At 39.9% G+C, this 17,541-nt stretch overlaps 4 protein-coding genes and 1 long non-coding RNA gene across 5 annotated transcripts; 3 read left to right on the forward strand and 2 right to left on the reverse strand.

Annotated features, from left to right (window-relative positions):
• Positions 1–619: 619 nt before the first annotated feature.
• Positions 620–7,766, reverse strand: LOC119077103 (protein strawberry notch-like). Its single transcript, XM_037184262.1, has 15 exons — positions 7,602–7,766; positions 7,047–7,482; positions 6,807–6,979; positions 6,365–6,753; positions 6,141–6,294; positions 5,976–6,077; positions 3,963–4,007; positions 3,758–3,891; positions 2,913–3,696; positions 2,730–2,846; positions 2,028–2,661; positions 1,828–1,963; positions 1,498–1,767; positions 1,385–1,436; positions 620–1,307 (listed from the first exon to the last, which is right to left on the reverse strand). Exons 2-15 carry the CDS (start codon positions 7,468–7,470, stop codon positions 855–857), a joined length of 3,867 nt encoding a protein of 1,288 aa, XP_037040157.1. The 5' UTR covers positions 7,471–7,482; positions 7,602–7,766; the 3' UTR covers positions 620–854.
• On the forward strand, positions 4,813–5,418 carry LOC119077124. The gene is made up of 2 exons (XR_005087748.1): positions 4,813–4,922; positions 4,983–5,418. It is a non-coding gene; the product is annotated as an uncharacterized LOC119077124 (long non-coding RNA).
• Positions 7,767–11,249: 3,483 nt separating the features above from the next.
• Positions 11,250–12,705, forward strand: LOC119077117 (general transcription factor IIH subunit 3). Its single transcript, XM_037184286.1, has 5 exons — positions 11,250–11,338; positions 11,395–11,623; positions 11,685–12,262; positions 12,330–12,366; positions 12,554–12,705. The coding sequence occupies exons 1-5, from the start codon at positions 11,332–11,334 to the stop codon at positions 12,621–12,623; spliced, it is 921 nt and encodes a 306-aa protein (XP_037040181.1). The 5' UTR covers positions 11,250–11,331; the 3' UTR covers positions 12,624–12,705.
• LOC119077110 (5-methylcytosine rRNA methyltransferase NSUN4) lies at positions 12,671–14,500 on the reverse strand. The gene is made up of 4 exons (XM_037184278.1): positions 14,350–14,500; positions 13,273–14,286; positions 12,936–13,198; positions 12,671–12,871 (listed from the first exon to the last, which is right to left on the reverse strand). The coding sequence occupies exons 1-4, from the start codon at positions 14,410–14,412 to the stop codon at positions 12,727–12,729; spliced, it is 1,485 nt and encodes a 494-aa protein (XP_037040173.1). The 5' UTR covers positions 14,413–14,500; the 3' UTR covers positions 12,671–12,726.
• A 1,288-nt stretch (positions 14,501–15,788) lies between these two features.
• On the forward strand, positions 15,789–17,541 carry LOC119077113 (pre-mRNA-splicing factor RBM22). The gene is made up of 4 exons (XM_037184281.1): positions 15,789–16,041; positions 16,106–16,159; positions 16,222–16,859; positions 16,933–17,541. The coding sequence occupies exons 1-4, from the start codon at positions 15,988–15,990 to the stop codon at positions 17,459–17,461; spliced, it is 1,275 nt and encodes a 424-aa protein (XP_037040176.1). The 5' UTR covers positions 15,789–15,987; the 3' UTR covers positions 17,462–17,541.

Genomic DNA, 17,541 nt, shown 5'->3' on the forward strand with positions numbered 1-17,541 from the left:
TTAACTGTAACACGCTTTTCATGAATCACACAAGCTCAATTCCAGTCGTGTCGATGCTAATGAAAAAGCTGTCAGTTGAATTTGTGCGGGTAAATCTACAATAGCCTCGATGTTAGTTTTTTGTCTAGATCAATTTAAGTGACAGCTCTTCAATTTATCAGCGCGGACGGGAATCAGGCTAACAGAAAGTCACCAAATTATTCAAATTTGAATATTTTGAATAAGTTTGTGAGCTTTCTGTCAGCCCAATTCTTGTTGGGAAACTAGTAGTCCCGAACGAATTAAAAAAAAAACTTGTTGCATCAAGCAAACTTTAAATCGATTTGTTATGATAAACGATGCTCTTTCGAGACATGTCGCATTTTAACTACTTTTTACATTACAATGTATCAACCTAAATCGATTTAAAGAAAACTTTCACATGTGCATTGAGGGCGGCTAATATCGGTATCAGTTTCGCTATTTAAATATTTGGAATTGCTCTCTCACATTTCTTTACTTCAATAATTTGAATAGGAACAAATATGAGAAACTGGAACACTAAGCTTCCTACGAATACCACAGCTAAAAGCACAAGAAAACTTGATTATGACTTGTCACAAAATGAAAACGAACGCCGTACAATGAATTAACAAATGATTTTTTATTCAATCATTTTAAGTTTTACCATCAGCGACAGCTGAGGTGTTCAATACATGTATAACGCATCATTGATTCAGTCATCAATTTGTTTAAATAAGAAAAAGAAAACAAAAAAAAACTCACAAAATTAAATGCGACTTTTCACAAATGGTCGTTGAAAAGTTCATGATTCTCCAATCGCATTTTCTCCTTTCACATGAAAAATTCTTTAATCAAAATTCCGATTTCATCGCGTATTCTGATTCAGGCTCACACTTCAGTGATTGAAGTATCGGTGGGTCCTGGGCCTCTGTTTTTATCTCAGCTTCTGATTTCAGCTCAATTTTTATCAATTGAGATTCCAGCTTTATTGGCTGCTCCACTTGCAGTGGCTCGATTTTCTCAATTTTGGGGATTAAATTAGACTCGAGCTCACCAGTGAAATTTACGTTCTCGACTTTTTCAGCATCGACGCTCAGCTCCTGCGTGAGCTCCTCTGCACATTCGTTGGGAACTAAAATGCCGATGGCACTCGCCTGGCCTTCGCTTGCTCGGAGGCGACAAACTTGCATCCGTATAATTTGTCCTTCATCGTCTAAACCACCTCTCAGTTGTTTTTCCACTCGATCCCACACACCAAGTACGCAGCCGGACAGAACAACTCGAGTCGTTATTCGCTTTCCAATCTAAAGTGTGCAACGTAAGGTGAAACCAAATGTTTCGAATCAAAATTACTTGGACAAAAACTAATCGACTAACTTACATCACAGTCGGTAAACCGAGCAGTTTTACAATATCCATTGTGGAATATGTGGCTGTAAGAAGAAAAAAAAAATAGAGGAACACATGCTACATCATGAACCAGCGTTGACATACGTGCACTTTTCAACGGACGCCTCATACTGATGGTTCCAAGCATCTTTAGCTTTTTCGGGTGTGGTCTTGTGATAATTTCGTAAAATGTACTCGAGCGATTCACTTGACGAACCAGAAGCGCCGGTGTGTGGTTTATACAAACCGAACATCATAAGATTTTTCGGCTGGGAGTCATCATTGGAAAGACGGGCAATAAGCATTGCCTTTCTTTTGTTCATTGCATCATTCGAAATGTAAAAACCCTCGTGTGCTTTGGTTAATGTCTGTGACCTAAATGGAAACAGGCGGTGAGACATTTCGAAATATTTTTGGTGGAAAAAGAAAAGATACCGTTCCAGGGCCTGACTCCATGTGATACCACGATCGACGCGAACTGTGTGTAATTCTATCGGAGACAATCCCGTGGCATGTCTTCGGAGGAAACGAATGGCACTTATTCGTTTGATGCGGGCCGGATCACCAACATCTGTAATTTGATGCAAACAAAGTTATTGGCGGCACTTGTACGAGAATTGCAAGCGCGCTTATACCCATCAGGCCTGGATCGAAGCTGTTCTCCTTTTTTGCTTTCAAGATCGTCGCATGTAATGTGTCTGAGAAATACTTGAACAAATGGTTTTGCAGATGTACCGGTACACCCAGACTGCGATTCATGAAGCGTACAATGTTATCACTTTTTCTCTCTTCGTCTGCCACTGCACCCATATCCAAATCAACGTTGAGCAAAGCTTGATGCGCATCAGCGAAGAAATCACCCTCGTAGTCTTTCGGTGGCAGAACGGTCGGATGATCATTAATTTTCGCGATAGCGTGTAATGTGGTAGCCAGAGCCTTACGACCGTACTTGTTGTCAATGTTGAATTCCGCTAAGTCACGTGATTTCGTTGCACGACGGTCAGCGTGAGTAAGTGCACCCAAAGATTCAAGACGTCTAGCCACCGTAGCAACAAAGCGCTGTTCACCAGCCAAATCCGATATAAGGAACACATATTCCGGGGCATTGACCTGGTTGGAGCGATGTGTTCGACCAAACTGTTGTATTGCTCGATCAGCTGCCCATGGCAATTCGAGAGTCATGTGGAGTCGTCTGCGCTGATTAAGAACTCTTCGATCGCTTTGCAGTGATATGCCACTTGATGCTGCCTCGGATATGATGGCTATGAGCTGCAATAGCAAAGATCGACGGAGTGTCACAAAGCCAATCGATTTTGAATTAATAGGCAAAGACACACCTTTTTACCACTCATGAACCGCTCCTTTTCCTTTATGTTGAGCATTTCCAACGAAACACCAGATTCACGTCGGGATTCATATTGAACGCTGCCGTCCGAAGTAGCAGCAACGCGACCCTATATTTTTAATAGATGAAATTGATTTCCACACTTTCATAGAATTGTTATTCTACGGTGACATACCTTTCTTCCCGTCATTTCAGCAACCTTCTTCGAACCGCCAAGTTTGTTTACTAACTCATCAAGAGTATTTTTCGGCAGACGTTCGCCAAGCACTTCGATTTTCTGCAACAGTTCGGCCTTTAATTGACGCGCCCCTTCAATTATGTCATTTTTGAGGGAGTTATCTTTGACCGTTTTCTTTTTGTTAGCTTGATCCCGGTATCGCGTTCGCAGGTATTCCTGTACCTTGGACATTTTTTCTTTCGAATTTCTCTTATTCTTCCGCCCGACTTCACGTCCACTGGAACTTTCATCAGACGATGAGTGTGGCTCGCCACTTCCTGATCTTTCTGCTATGTCCGATTCTTCGATCTCCGAAAGGTCGCTTTCTGGATCAGATTCACTTTCTGGATCAAATTCACTTTCCGAGTCTTCCGTTTCCTTGGCTACATTTGCACGGTTTGATCGGTTTGATTTGAAGCCATTTTTGACTGGAACGTATTCGTCTTCACTGTCACTGTCTTCCGCTGCTGTAGACTCAATATTGTCGATACACTCATCAAGCGAATCGTCTTCAGACGAGCTGGCTATTCGAGGTCTTTTAATTATTCGACCGGACTTGGATTTTTTTACCACCTTTCGCTTTCGACTGGTGAATGCTGAATCGAATTTGAATTTATCCACCGGTTTTTTCTTACGGCGGCTCGTTGATGGTTGTTCGAAAGTTTCCATTACATTTTCCGAATCGGTGTCCATTATATCCAATGCAGGAAACTGCTTTTCGATAAGTGACTGAAAAACGGCTCTGAAATAAGATATTGTTGTTAGGTGTGTTGAGATGCAGCAAGGAAATATTGAAGTTTTACTTTGCAGTTGAAATGTAATCCTCCAATTCGCCATTACACTTTTCCAGTTCTTCGTTCATTCGAGCTTCGCCAGTCGATTGTAGGCCGATCACCACACATTTTCCGGCCTGTACAGCTTCCTCTGTTAACTTAACCTGAACAAAAATCGAATTTCGTAAAGGAGAAGAAAGGACGAGATGAGGAGGCACTTAGCCGATTAACTTACTGCATGATCTACTTTCGCTGAGATTGCGAGATATTTGAAAAAGCGCTGAAAGGAAGAAACATTATTAGAAGTTTGAGCAGTTTGATGGCTGTTAATATGAAAGCAAGCCTTTGGGGTCTGTTGAGCTAATTTAGCAGAACGTAGATTTTTCATTGGTAGTAACGATTTCGAATATCGTTTCAGAGTTCATAATAACTTCTCCGGTAAGGACGGACTGTTAAAACTTTGAATTCTCTACAGTGAAAGCATTTCTAGAGATAATTCCTCTGCGGAACGCCCCTATTAAGCAGACCCGAAAGGAATTTCGAAAAGTTGTTCCGAATGTTTGGTACAAAAATTTGAAGTCGGTCAATCAATCGGTCGGTCTCACATTTAAGAATTGAATTTGAGTCAGAAAACTCAACTGAAAATTTTTGGTAATAAGGTAGATGTTCCAACTTAGTGGTTAGGCGTACGGTTTTAATTTTCAGACGGAAAAGATGTTTGGTAGACGAACTATTCTCTATCCAATAGAGAATAGTTCGTCTACCAAATGGGATACAAGCAACAGTACTGCAATCACTGCATTCGTTCGATCTATTTGATTCAAAATGTACTTGAAGCATTAAACCAACGCACCTAGCAGGGTAACAGGGTGCTTTGATTAAATACAACGAACAACAACGATACAATACATCTTCACAGAAGTACGTCTAGTCTATTCCCGAGACTAGACCATTATACTGTCCTCACTCTGCGATTTTTCTGCAAAATGTCGTTCAATCGGAATGTCTCAGTGTCTCAAAACACATTATGCAACCCTTTGGAGAAATAACGCAAATTTGCATGTAAATCGATTAAAGTAGTCCGCATTGTAATATTAAATACGTAGCAGCTTGCAGCAAGCAATCCGTGTCAAATTTTCGTAGAAAATCAAATTTTTTGTAAAAATGCCGAAACAACGAGACACAATCAGTCTGAGTATAATTTGAAGTGCGAATTGTTTTCATCACACCAGTCACAAATGTATTTTTCCTACAGGAAAGGAAGTCTTTAAGGATTCCTTAATGGAGTACTTTCAGTTGGAGAAAGCCAAAATTTATGACGAAATTAGGACTTACAATGGCCATCTCCGTCTCAGAGACAGCAAGTCCATTCAAGAAATAATTCGATTAACTAAAACATTTGAGGTTGTTGCCGCTTCAATGGAAGAAAGAATTAAAACGATGGTCCGAAGTCCTCTCACGTACGACCTGATAAAACAATGGATTGCACATTTTCTGGCTGCACTAATAAACATTTCGAATGAAATCATAGATGTGACAACAAGAGGCATTGCGACGTCATCTACGTCATCTGAAACGTCTACAACATCGGACATGTCTACCGAGGAGGATGGTTAAATTCCAGTGAAGAATGATTTTCTTATTTGGGAAATTGTATTAATTCAAAATTATATGTCGTTAGCAGCTCGTCATATTTGGTGTTTCGTGGTTAAATTCTATGCGGATCTATGACGGCAATTGTTCATTGTAAATCTAAAGTTGAGCTGAGTATGCTTCGAAAATTACACAAAGAGATTTTTCGGAAGTAACCTACATAGCTCATAGCCCTACATGTCGGTGAATGTATATCATAAGGAGTAAGCATCACGTCTGAACTTCAGACTGAAGTCTAAATTTAAAATACTTAAGAAAGTGGCAATGCTCAATATGGAACTAGTCGATTATGTTAAAGCAGAATTTTATTTGTGAGTGGAAAACTGTTGCCGCTACAAATTTCTGCTTATTAAGTGCGAAAGAATATCTGAATCTTTTACGGTCAATTTGAACATTTTAACTTTGCCGTTTTGTTTAAATTAACAAAAAGTTCTTTCAAAGACCAAGGGAAAAATTGAAATCAAACATTGGCCAAGCTAAAGTTCAACCAAATTGTGAACGTTTATCGAACATGCTCGAAGGTCTCGATAGGCTGAAGCATGCAAAACCCGCTCCCATTCCGTCATTCAAAAAATTAACTTCAAACACAACATACCTGATGAGCTCCCCAAAATTGGCCCCAAATTATTTTCAGTATGTTTGAGTCGATTCCCATGAGATAGTTTGCTTCGTGAAAATGTTTTAACGCCAAGTTCCACTGTACAAAAGAACTTAATGAATGGCGCTGTCGTTACACATGTTTAAGTTTACTTATACGTACCAAAGCGACGGAATCATTGTACATACGAATAAAGTCTTCAGTGAGTGGGATCCGCTCCACTTTAAATGTGACACCTTGAAAGCTCAGCTGACGAGCTACATACATGCCTCTCAGTTTCATGTCCATGGCGACGACTTCCATAGCACCAACACCACTGTACACAATGCAAATATCGTCAATAAGATGTCATCGGACGAGATAATTCAACTAGGGCTTAAGCTCACCGTCTTTCAACAATTCGCTGAAACTCGATGAATGTTCGGAACGGAGTACCAATGCCCCAGATACCTAGGCGAACCATGTACGCCATGTTTCTCGGCTCTGTAGCGCCAGTTGCTGAAGAGTACACGACACGGGCGTTCGGCAATTTGTATTGTAGGTCAACCACTGCCGATCCAGTTTTCGTTGACTTCAGCGAATTTGACGGGATCAAGTTTTTGGCCTTGTGACATTCGTCAAAGACAATGACACCATCGAAATCTTCGCCACACCAGTCAACGATTTGGTCGATGCGTGAATTGAATTTTGAAATGCTTCCTGGTGTTGCAATTAGCAAGGCGTACGTGCTGAACAGGACGCCTGTTGTTGCTGTAATCCTTGATTTATACTGAAACTGTACAAAGCATCCGATTATTCACTGGCATCATTATTCGAACTATTACTTACGTCACTCAAAGAATGAACCGCAATCGGTGCACCGATGTCACTAAAGTCGCGTTGAGCGTCGTATTTGAGATCATTGGAGACGGAAATCCAAATTGACTTCTTTCGTCCGCGAAGATAATTCTCGTAAATTATCCCGGCAATCGTTCGACCTTTACCTACTCCAGCCCCGTCTCCTAGAAACGTGTCAGATTTCGACAATCTCAAGGGATAATTTCATTACACAAATTTCAACAAACGTACCAATTAGGAATCCTGCTCTTTGACTATCTTCTGACTCCAATAAGTGGCGTTCGTGCGCCTGCGAAGCATACGTTACAGCTTCAAGTTGTAATGCGCTCAATACGCCTTCGTTGATGATCCGTTCGGGCAGCTTTACCGTATACCATATATCCGCAGACTGCACCGATGCCAGAGATGCAGTGCACACTACCGGATCGGGATGTTTGGCTCCAATTTTCAACTTAGAGGGCCAATACTCGGCATATGTCTCCACCTCACCCATTCCGTTGTCGGGAGTCTCCGTTTCGTCTTCGTCATCGTGTGCATTTTGTGGAGACGATTCTTCTTCTTTGGCAGCTTGAGCAGCCAGGTACGCCTTCAATACATTTTCGATGGATGGCTGATCTTTCTTTCCCGATTTTTGTTTCTGAATACGACCACTCATGGCAATACACGCTAGAAAATTGCAGAAATTATCATTAAAATGAAGAAAAAAAATGGCGACAAAGACCGGCAGTCAAACGAAAATTTCGCGACAAATTTGTAGCCAAGCAAAAGTCGAATAATAAACTTACTGATGAAAATACGGAACACGAATTACAACAGTTTCTTTTACTGTTTTGTTTGAATATATTGAAAAACTGCACAAATTAAACAAACAATATGACGAGATCACGCCATTCACCACCATCAAAGTAGACTGATTTTCAGATACTAAAAATTCGTTACAAAATGATCATCCCTTCCACTCGTCGATTTAATCAAAATCCAGGACAGCAGCGCCGCTGACACTCGCATAACAGAAAAATTTTGAATCTGTAGAAAGGCTAAAATCATTCAATCAAAAAGTTATTCTCTTTACATTTGATGCTCGTGCCTAAACATATCCTATTTACCACGTGTACAACACGTCCAGCACGTAGAGGACATATTAAGGAGTTGTAACAACGCCCTCCAAAACAGGCACAAAAACATATTTAAAATACGGGCCTGCTGGGCCTACTCAACGCATTAGTCAAAATTTTCATATAAATAGTTATTTACGCCACAAGGACATTTCATTTTCGCGTGACGTATTAAGTTTTTCATGCCTTGGGCATAAACATCGATATAATATATTTTACATGCTATATGCGTCGAAAACCGTACTTTTCATGTTTTAAGCACTTCTTTCGACGCCCTCAGCATGTAAAATCCATTACATAACTCGGGATAAAAATGAAAAGTCTGGTTTTCGTGTGTTTATTGACATCGGCTTCGCCTCGGATCAACAAAATTCACACAAAAACTCTACTTTTCATGTTTATCCCTAGTTATGTAATAGTATGTTACATACCAAGGATCGAAAAGGTGTGTTTTAGACCCAGGTGGTGAAAACGTCCAGGGATGGAGCGACGCGAAGCGGAGCGGAGACCAAGGACGTTTTCACCACCGTGGTCTAAAACACACCTTTTCGATCCGTGGTATGTATACTATTTTTCTTCCTGGAGTACCAAAGTCACATTCCGAACAAAACATAACAACAGATTTGCACGCCATATTCAGCTGCGATCTCTATACCACATGCGAGATCGTATGCGATATCACAAAATCTCATGCGATATCACAATATCACATGCGAGATGGCATTCGATATAACAAAATATAATGATAGATCGCATGCGATATCACAAAATCTGATGCGAGATCGCATTTAATATCACATGTGTAGCATTTTCATTTGTTATAGTACATGACGCATCTGGGAAAAAATAAAGATAGGATCGAAAATGACATAAGCGGGAATGAAAATTGAGAGAAAAAAGTGTCGGAGAATGTTGCTCTTTCGGTACTAAATTTGGTGAGTGAATGTGACGGTTTTGGTACTTCAGGAAGAAAATAGTACATTGAATGACAAGGGGCGAAAGTAAAAAAATTCAACCGTGTGCGAGAGTTGGAGCCCGCGCCGAAGGCAAGGGCTCTAATCGCACAGGTTGAATTTTTTTACTTTTGCCCCGAGTCGTTCATACTATTTTTTTTGATACCAACATTGAAAATTGATACGTATCGCAAACATCGCAACAAAATGTTGAAATAAAAAGGCATTTAGCCAGAAAATGCGGGGGTCCAGGGGGCGGCAGCCCCCTGGCATATGAAAAATTTAATAATTTAGCCATCACAACAATAAACACACACAAAAATTAAGATATAACTAACAAATCATTCAGTAACAAAAAGTATCAACTTTGTATTCTAATTTCAATAAGAACACTGGCGCACAGTGTTTTACAATTTTGATCAAAGTATTCTGCATAATATGAGCGGATTTTGTTGACAACTCGACTCATTTCTCTCATTTTCTGTGACGTCAGTCACTTTCGCTGTTCGTTCAGTTGCGTTCGCTCTTCGTTAAGTACTTTCTCCCCGTGGGATGCATTTTTTTACTTTCGCCCCTCATATGCGGGGCGAAAGTATCATTTTTCAATGTTGGTATCAAAAAAATACTATTTTCACATACGCGCGGTGTTCGGATGTCAAAATTACTTCACTAGAAGTTTAATTCAAACATTACACTTCAGTTCTATGTTGTCTCGTTTTCGCTTTTGTGATAAAATAAAGTACACACTTGTCACTATCAGTCTCGGCAAGCTTCGTGACAAGTGTGTAATATATAGTAGATAATGAGACACGAAGAACGAAATCTCGGAAATATAGCACACATACAAGTGCAAAAAATACGAATCACAACACAAAACGAAAAGAAAAACGAAATTGAGAAATGTCGAGTTTCAATTGTTTTCAAATTTTGTAAATAACTATTTCATAGAAGAGCCGAAATGAAGAAATGTTAAAATTAAGCATAGCATTAAAATAACTATGTTGGTATAATATCACTGCGGGGACCAAAATAAGAGGCTTTTTGACGCTTTTTTACCGTTAAAAAAATCGGTCCTTGTACCTGTTCTTGGAGTGCGCTGGTTGTAATGATTTGTGTGATTTCTGCTAATAATATAGTTACTTAGCGTCGTCAAGATGCATAAACCGGAAACAATTTCATGCCAACGCAACATCAATTTAGAGCTAGGGTAGCTAGGGCGGAACTTTTTCGCTTCTTTGCTCGATGTAAATTTGTTCCAAATAACTGTAACCCCAACTTTGACAACCCGAACGGCTACGATTTCATCCATAGAAACATAACCTATGTGATTTGTCATACAAATGTTGATGAGGTTATGTCTGTATGGATGAAATTTGACAATTCGTATGGCCTTGAAACAAACCTATTACTATAGATTTGTTCCGAATAACTGTAAAACCGAACTTTCACAACCCGAACGACGATGATTTCATCCACAGAGATGAACATAACTTAAACGTCAACCAATTTCTTTGCAATTAATTTTTGGAATAGGAAACCTCTAGCATGTGCTGTTGTGCATGTCTGTTACGATTCTGTTGATTACTGTAAGGTAGTCTGTTTATCAGGTGAAACTATAGTATTCGGTTACGTGAAGTGATCTCATGAAACCTGATGATTCATTCCATCTCGACTATAATCACGCGATTATAACCCCTTGTTTTACAATATTTTTATATTATATTAAGTAACATTACGTAATGGCGTTATTCTGAATAATGTAACAGTGATGTTCGTAAAATAAAGGCTGTAAACTTGGGGAGGTCACGCAGATGCAGATACGCGGGTGACACACCATACAGTTGATGATAAAATGGCAGATTTCATACAAAAATTCACTTCTTGTAATGATTCTCGTCGTGTCAATTTTTTACATGTAAAATCATCAGAAACGGTGTGTTCCCGAGTATCTAATAAAATGGCGATCTGCGTGACCTCCCCAAGTTTACAGCCTTGGAACTAAGTGGGTATATACAACTTTTTAAGAAGTGCAAAGTGCAGAAAATCCGAGATAAATTTTAAAGTGCTGTCATTTTTGGCACCGTCATAACTATGTAAAATGGCTTTGTGTACCTGACTTGCACGATTGATTTTAGGCAATTTCGCGAGTTGTAGGCCGAACGGAGTGAGTTTTCATGCAAAGGGCCTAAAACTCGAGAAAAAATTGCCCACATTTTCGGCCCGAAGCATAACAATAACTATAGTCTTCTAATGCGATGATTAGTGTGCAGTGCATTCGCTTCATTCCTGCGTTTTTCTTGTTCAGTGCTGACTTGTAAACCGTGTATACCGTCATCACTACCTTTCAAACCAACTGTCATTGATAAACATAACCCCGCACGCGAAAGTAAACTTTTTGTGTTTGTTGATATCATTTTCATTTGCGCTTCCGAATTAATTTATCTTTCGATGGAAGGTATGGATACATTATCCGTAATGTCACTGCAGCTTCGACGTAATGTTTATTTACAGCCGACACTCAAACATCCGACAACAAGGAAAAGGAGTGCAGTCTGCTTGTAATAGTTTTAGATACAAATCCGTCACAGCAAATAGTTCGACGAAATCCACAAACCGTTGATCGGAATGCTCGAACACCGATTTCTCTAATCCTTGATTCCGTTTGTTCATTTTCCAATGCTCACCTTATGCAACGACCACAAAATAAACTAGCGGTGCTAGATTGTCACCATCATGCGACGTAATGTTGTTTTTCAGCCAGCCGAAATGGAAACAAATAATGTCGAACGCTCCATTTTCAGTGAATTTCTATATCCAACACCAGGTCGACCATTAGACATACGACAAGTTGACGGTCAATATGAAGTGTTTACACTGGTGGAAAAGACAATCAAACAGAAAATGTCAGAAATAATATCAAGTGCACCGAAGATGTCGAGCCCATGCGAATCGTTACTAGCTGGGAGCATAGCCATGGCATTAAGTTACATAGCACGTCTGGAACGAAATAAGCCGCTAGGTTCTCGAATCAATGCTAGAATTTTGGTAGTTACTGGCAGCAATGAGTGTGCATCACAGTACATGACCTACATGAATGTATTTTTCACCGCCCAAAAGCAGAACATTGTACTTGATGTATGCGCATTGGATAAGTCGTTGACCTTATTGCAGCAAGGTTGCGACATAACGGGTGGACAGTATTTACGATTACCTCAATTGGAAGGTCTGTTGCAGTATCTGCTGTGGGTGTTCCTGCCGGATCCTGCGACTAGACTGAAATTGGTTTTACCTCCGCCAGTTAAAGTTGATTACCGAGCTGCTTGTTTTTGTCATCGTGAACTTATCGACATTGGTTACGTTTGCTCCGTTTGTTTGTCAAGTAATTTGTTGAAATTTTCATGTTCCGTTTTGCATTCATCTAATTCAAACCGTTTTTCATTTGACAGTCTTCTGTAAATTCAGTCCGATATGCACCACATGCCAGTAAGTAATTTTGAATATTTTTTGTTTCAGACATTTTCGTACACACAGCCTGTCGTGTATAATAGACAATCCCAAGAACTGAAATAAAGGTTCGATATCCTCCTTCTATCAGTCATTCAAGTTCTCTGGGATAGTCCATCAATCATTGACTGCGAACCTTCAAGTTGCATTCAATTTTTCATTTCAGTACCGTCTTCAAAAATCCAACTCCGATTGCCGGTAAGCCAAAGAAAAAGAAAACTCGACCATCGATGTAAAAAGCAAGCTGCACATCATTCAGTTCCCAAGTTATTGGATCATGAAATTGTTTTTTTTAATTTTTTTTTATTAAAAACCTACTATGGAGCCTACAACAATCGCTTATGTATTCCTGGTCAGCTTACAAAAATACATTGGACCAAAATTTGCTGGTAGAAATGGTACCACCATCTGTCCATATTTTAACTTTTTTGGATTTTCAAACTTGAAAATGGTTTTCAACGTCGTTGTGGTACGGCTTAGATCCCTGTGCAATGAAAAATTGGACAAAATTATTTTTCTTAGTCCGCCAAACGGCAATTTCACTTTACTTGATCGTAACGGATATATTGAAGTCGGTAAAAACACGAGACAGAGCCATGTGAACGACTCCATCGTTTTGAACTGGACTTAAACTGCATGTGGAATAAACCAGCGAACCACCCGGCCTCAATAATTGTATACAATGCGCTAAGATGGCTGATTGTAGTTCGGGAATTCGTAGTCGCTCTTTGAGTCGCGTCGGCTTGAAGATGTTATTATCGCTTTCCATCACGGCATGTCGGTCGGTCGTGCAGGGAACATCAACCAAAATCTTAAACGAATTCGAAGATTATTGTATGGTTGATGAACCATTTGCATCATCGGTACTTTCGGCGGTTGACTTACCTTGTCATACATTCCGTATTCTGATATTTCTCGAGCATCTCCTTCCGTCACCATGCATCGTTTGTTTTTCCAGTTTTTCTCATAATCAATCAGATAGTCCCGAAATATTCGATTGATTCTATCGACACGACTCCTTTGCAAATCGTTACTGACCAACATTTCCGGACACAATGTCTGTAACATGATCAGACTTTTTCCACCTGGAGCTGCGCATGCATCCAATACTCGGTCGCCAGGTTCGATGCCTAACACTAACGGCGGTAGAATGGATGCTCCATCCATTAAAAAGTGACTTAATACACCAGTTACGGATCGCTTCGGATTAATGAATGTGGAAACGTTTCCCTTCTCGTATGTGAATATGTTCAAATTTTCCGGAAATACTAAATCGGCGTCCGTCTCAATTCTTAACGGAAAATCGGCCGTTGTATCGTAGTATTTGTAATGGTCTGATTCGGGAATCCAATCCTCCATTCCCTTTAATTTAGTTGCAGGAATAAATTCTTGCAAGACGTCCGAACCAGCGGAAGTTTCGATGGTTCGCCGATAATCTATGTCCGAATCTTCTTCGACGGTTTGAGTTAATGACTTTTTGAAGTCGACTCTCGGGACAGAATCATCGATCGGATTTCGAATATCGTTTCGATTAGTAAAATCGGTTCCTTCCGGATATATTTCTGCTGATTCGTCGTGCTGCTTATGCTCAACCATACGTCTCATAGTAATATCCGTAGCTGATTCGTTCACTTGATTCCTAACCGAATTTAAACGTTTTTCCGAGAAATTTGTCATTGCAAAGTTGTAAATAGAGCGAAGATTGATGGCACCTTCGGCTTCTAAAGCAGTTACCGTCGACTCGCTATCACCAAAATTATTCACTAATGCTACATATTTGTGTTCGGTGAGTAGAGCCGCTCGCATAGAATGCCATCGTTGCCCGTAAACGGATCCGTAAAAGTCGTCAAAACTGTCCAGAGCCCGATCCTTGGTGGACTTTTTCTTTAGCTCGACGGACTAAAATTTGAACAGTTAGTTTTTATCAGTTGTCTCATCAATAACAATGGCACGTGATAATACCCAGTGAGATCTGGCATGTTTATATCTTTTTGTCAAAATAAAGAGTGACCGCTGACGAAACATTCTTGTTTATTATTGCTTAACTTATAATTCAATTTATAACCTCATACTATTAACACCTCTTAAATCTTTCATCCTTTTGAAAGTTTGTTATTTGTGAAATGCAGTGCTGCAAGACTTCGATACAACCTGTCAACTTTTTTTCTGGTTTAAGCCGGGTAAGCTGGATTCTGCCAGAGAAATGCTAACCTGACAGGCATAGACATAGAGTTACACTCGAGTTGGCGAGATGGTGTTTTGTCGTTTTATCATCTACCCTTGTGAAATGACATGTCTTGTGAAATTTTATGTTTTGATATGAATCACATAACAAAAATGTTTTTAGTGAAGTCTTATGATTCTTTAGAAATATGGCATTCCTGTACAAGTTGATCTGCTCGAATTCACAAAACTACTTGAAGGAGCTTGTCAAAATAAACTACTCGTCAAGAAACAAGCGGAAATTCCTAGGTGCAATAATATGCTGAGAAAAACGCTATTTGGGAAAGGTTTAATGGATTGGAATATGCTGCCTGTTGATATAAGGTGTTCTAGTACGTTTGGCGTGTTTCGCAGACGCTACTTTGTTTATACCCGTTGATTCGGCTGTTTTTAATTAACTTCAAGTGAGATCGGTTTAATTGGTTTAATTGTGGTTTGTATTCGCCTGTCGGTTGGCCTGTAGAGGCGCAACATTTTTTTTGTAGTACTTCAATCTCACTGTACTATTTTTTTGTGTAACAACTTCACATTGATTCATTCCAATGGAATGTCACAGCAGTGAAGTTTTTCGTGAAAAAATAATTCAGTGACAGTAGTCTTTTTATGAAGAAAAGTACTAAATTGTAATAGATTTTACCCTCAGTTTCTAAACTCCATTCTCCTATAGGTTTGTTCCAAGGCCATATGAATTGTCAAATTTCATCCACAGAACCATAACCTCAATAATATTTATGTGTAAATCGCGTAGGCGACGTTGCTCGATTTGTATGAAATATCACGTAAGGGACGTTGCTGTGGATGAAATTGTCGTTGTTCGGGTTGTCAAAGTTCGTGTTAACAGTTACTTGGAACAAACCTATAGTTACATTTTTCCCCACTGGCTGTTGTAATTATTTGAATTCGTTTTGGTCCTTCTCATAGTTTGGTTGACGATGAACTAAATCCTTGGTGTTAGATTTTTTTATTAAATTTAGTGTTCACTGTCGTATTTTTAATATACTTATTGTGCGCAATTAACTTTGTATAAGACTCGGCCTTCGCATGATTATGAATCTATCTATCTAAATCCATGCACACAAAATTGCGACAGTGCTCACAGAAAACCGATAACTTCGATAACTCCGAAAAAGTGTGTGTGTGTGTGTGTGTGTCATTGCAAGGTGTAAAAATGAATGACTTTTGACATATCCGACATTCAACATTCGACCGTCTTTTGATGAAGTACGTTTTATATTGACACGGCATTTTTTTCGTTTTCAATTATTTCATTGGACAAACACTGCAGTTTATTCGCTCGTCGGTTTATCGTTACTATAAAGACGGGTGCGTTGAAAAGTCGTTTTCTTAAAGGTTTTTGGAACAAGATATTCACTGAAAATGTCTATGTCAAAAACAACAAACACGTACAATCGTCAGAACTGGGAAGATTCGGTGAGTAACACAATAAATACACAGCACGCTCAGCGTTGACATATTTCTCTTCAATTTATTTCAGGATTTTCCAATCTTATGCCAAACATGTTTGGGCGACAATCCCTACGTCCGTATGGTGAGTAACGCTAAATTTTTGTTTTCGAATCGTTAAACTGATCGTATCGTCCATCAATGTAGATCAAGGAGCGTCACGGTAAGGAATGCAAAATCTGTACGCGTCCCTTCACAATCTTCCGATGGTGTCCGGGTGCGCGAATGCGTTTCAAGAAAACCGAAATTTGCCAAACATGCTGCCGACTCAAGAATGTTTGCCAAACATGTCTGCTCGATTTGGAATACGGTCTTCCTGTTCAAGTTCGAGATGCGGCGCTGAAAATTGCTGACACGTTGCCGCAGAGTGATGTGAACAAAGAATTTTACATCCAAAAGATTGAAGCCGAATTGAAAAGTGGTGACGGAACTGAAGCTGCCGGTATTGTGGGTAAGTCTTTGGCTGCAAGTGAAATGCTGACGAAATTGGCACGAACGGCACCATATTACAAGCGGAATCGGCCGCACATTTGCTCGTTTTGGGTGAAGGGTGAATGTAAGCGTGGAGAAGAGTGCCCGTATCGACACGACAAACCCAATGAGCCGGATGATCCGTTGTGCGAGCAAAACATTAAAGATCGTTACTATGGTCGTAACGATCCAGTCGCTGATAAGATTCTGAAACGAGCCGCAACATTACCCACATTAGAGGTTCCAGAGGACAAGAATATAACAACGTTATATGTGGGGAACATTGGTGAGCATGTCACCGAAACCGATATAAAGTGAGTACAGCTGACCGTAAATGTCTCCCTTTTGCTAAGTTTCTAACAAACATTTTTCCCATTTTGATTCCAGAGACAATTTCTATCAATTTGGTGAAATTCGTACCATAACTTTGGTACCACGACAGCAGTGTGGCTTCGTTCAATACACGAAGAGAGCCGCTGCCGAACTAGCTGCCGAGAAAACATTCAACAAATTGGTTTTGGGCGGAAGACGACTAACAATCAAATGGGCTCATTCACAAGCGAAACAGAATGCCGTTGCTAAAACAAATCGAAACTTTGAAGCTGTACCTGGCCTACCATCACATCTACCGATGCCACCAAATCCAAATGATTATTTCAATTTGTCGGCATCCGATGTCAATGTACTACCTCCCGGAATGAAATTACATCAGATTCCACCATCTCTTATGTCCAGTTCAGCGTACCAGGCAGTCTATCAATCTGGAGGATTAGCTCAGTACAGCGCACCGTTCACATCGATACCAGCGACGAGTACGTCAGCATCCGATTCGCAACAAATGCCACCGCCACCAGGAACTGCCGGTCTTCATTATCCCAGTCAAGATCCGAATCGATTGGGAGCGGTGAAAAAGTGAGCGTGAAAAGTTGTTTGGTCAACTGAGACTTTTTTATTATGTAGCAATTGACACGAAATTAAAGAAGAATTTGGATTAAA

The sequence above is a fragment of the Bradysia coprophila genome, unplaced genomic scaffold, assembly GCF_014529535.1.
Source record: "Bradysia coprophila strain Holo2 unplaced genomic scaffold, BU_Bcop_v1 contig_232, whole genome shotgun sequence".
Taxonomy (NCBI): domain Eukaryota; kingdom Metazoa; phylum Arthropoda; class Insecta; order Diptera; family Sciaridae; genus Bradysia; species Bradysia coprophila.

Excerpts from the sequence above, each read along its gene's own strand:
- LOC119077113 (XM_037184281.1), top strand. The coding sequence starts at position 15,988 with ATGTCTATGTCAAAAACAACAAACACGTACAATCGTCAGAACTGGGAA. Across the intron at positions 16,160-16,221 it reads ACAATCCCTACGTCCGTATG|ATCAAGGAGCGTCACGGTAA; the intron begins GTGAGTAACGCT and ends CCATCAATGTAG. Across the intron at positions 16,860-16,932 it reads GTCACCGAAACCGATATAAA|AGACAATTTCTATCAATTTG; the intron begins GTGAGTACAGCT and ends TTTTGATTCCAG.
- LOC119077103 (XM_037184262.1), bottom strand. The coding sequence starts at position 7,470 with ATGAGTGGTCGTATTCAGAAACAAAAATCGGGAAAGAAAGATCAGCCA. Across the intron at positions 4,008-5,975 it reads AATTTTGGGGAGCTCATCAG|CGCTTTTTCAAATATCTCGC; the intron begins GTATGTTGTGTT and ends TCTTCCTTTCAG. Across the intron at positions 3,697-3,757 it reads GATTACATTTCAACTGCAAA|AGCCGTTTTTCAGTCACTTA; the intron begins GTAAAACTTCAA and ends ATCTTATTTCAG.
- LOC119077110 (XM_037184278.1), bottom strand. The coding sequence starts at position 14,412 with ATGTTTCGTCAGCGGTCACTCTTTATTTTGACAAAAAGATATAAACAT. Across the intron at positions 14,287-14,349 it reads AACATGCCAGATCTCACTGG|TCCGTCGAGCTAAAGAAAAA; the intron begins GTATTATCACGT and ends TTCAAATTTTAG. Across the intron at positions 13,199-13,272 it reads AATACGGAATGTATGACAAG|ATTTTGGTTGATGTTCCCTG; the intron begins GTAAGTCAACCG and ends AATTCGTTTAAG.
- LOC119077117 (XM_037184286.1), top strand. Across the intron at positions 11,624-11,684 it reads GATTGTCACCATCATGCGAC|TGAATTTCTATATCCAACAC; the intron begins GTAATGTTGTTT and ends CTCCATTTTCAG. Across the intron at positions 12,367-12,553 it reads CCGATATGCACCACATGCCA|TACCGTCTTCAAAAATCCAA; the intron begins GTAAGTAATTTT and ends TTTTCATTTCAG.